The 1,121-nt window shown below is 45.7% G+C and overlaps 1 protein-coding gene across 1 annotated transcript; it reads right to left on the bottom strand.

Annotated features, from left to right (window-relative positions):
* Positions 1 to 301: 301 nt before the first annotated feature.
* LOC100769276 (40S ribosomal protein S3a-like) lies at positions 302 to 589 on the bottom strand. The gene has a single exon (XM_035441663.1). It carries the CDS (start codon positions 587 to 589, stop codon positions 302 to 304), a length of 288 nt encoding a protein of 95 aa, XP_035297554.1.
* Positions 590 to 1,121: the final 532 nt, after the last annotated feature.

The raw sequence follows: 1,121 nt of genomic DNA on the forward strand, positions 1-1,121 counted from the left end.
GATTTCTTGCTGGCGAGAAATACAGAGCGCGAGGGACAATTAACCACTTCCTTCAAGTCATTGTCTGAACTTCTCGGGTCATGATTTCCATCATCTTGCAGATCTGGCGGACTTGCTGGCCCTGTGCATAGGAGGTCTTGCGTATCTGGTTGTTGCGTTTTTTTAGTGAAACCAACACAGAACAGACGGAGCAAATAACCATCGGTTGTCTTGACATCAACATGGGCTTCAATCATGGTCTGCCACTTTTTGACCATGGAACACATTTTGTCCCGGGTAAGATCCATGCTATGGAAGTTAGTCAGTTTTTGACCTGAACATCCTCAGTAATTAGCTTGAATTTTCTAAATGCAATTTCGTCATTCTGTAGATCAGCAAGGCTCACTTCAAACACACGACCCTTGAGGCCATCAGATGCAATTTTGGTTCCTTGAGTCTTCGTAACTAGTGTTTTCCCAATGTTTCTAATATTGAACATCGCAGGCGCTTTCACATCATACCAGTCTTTCTTCGAAAATGGATCAACCACTTTCTTCTTGGCTCCCTTATTGCGGTCTTTTGTCAGGCGCTTATTCTTGCCAAGCACCATGGTGCTGCTAAGAGAGCCGAAGGGCGGAAGTAGTACCCGGGCGAGAACTTACGCAAGCTGGGCGGGGAGCGCTCGGATGTTTAGCTTTTTATTACACCAATCACAGCAATAAATTTTCACACAGTGTACAAATATCCCACAACACATCACGGTGGGGCAGACATGGAAACAGATAGGGAAGCCGTCGGTGCAGTAAGCTAGCCCATCACATTGCATCCCACACAGGAAGCAGAGAGCACAGCAAGTTGGAGCAGCTATAAACCTCAAGTTTATAGCCTAAAACCTGCCCTTCCTCTACCAAGACTCACCCCCTAAAGGTTCCATAACCTTCCTAGATGGCACTGTCAGCTGGGGACCAAGTGTTCAAATATAATGAGTCCACGGGGGACACTTTCATATTCAAATACCACCATCCAATAGAAAGGTCACACACACACACACACACACACACACACACACACACACACACACACACACACAAATAGAAGCGTACTACTTACGGTTTACACAAATGACTCCTTTTTCTTCCAAG

This window comes from Cricetulus griseus, chromosome 3 (assembly GCF_003668045.3).
Source record: "Cricetulus griseus strain 17A/GY chromosome 3, alternate assembly CriGri-PICRH-1.0, whole genome shotgun sequence".
Taxonomy (NCBI): Eukaryota; Metazoa; Chordata; class Mammalia; order Rodentia; family Cricetidae; genus Cricetulus; species Cricetulus griseus.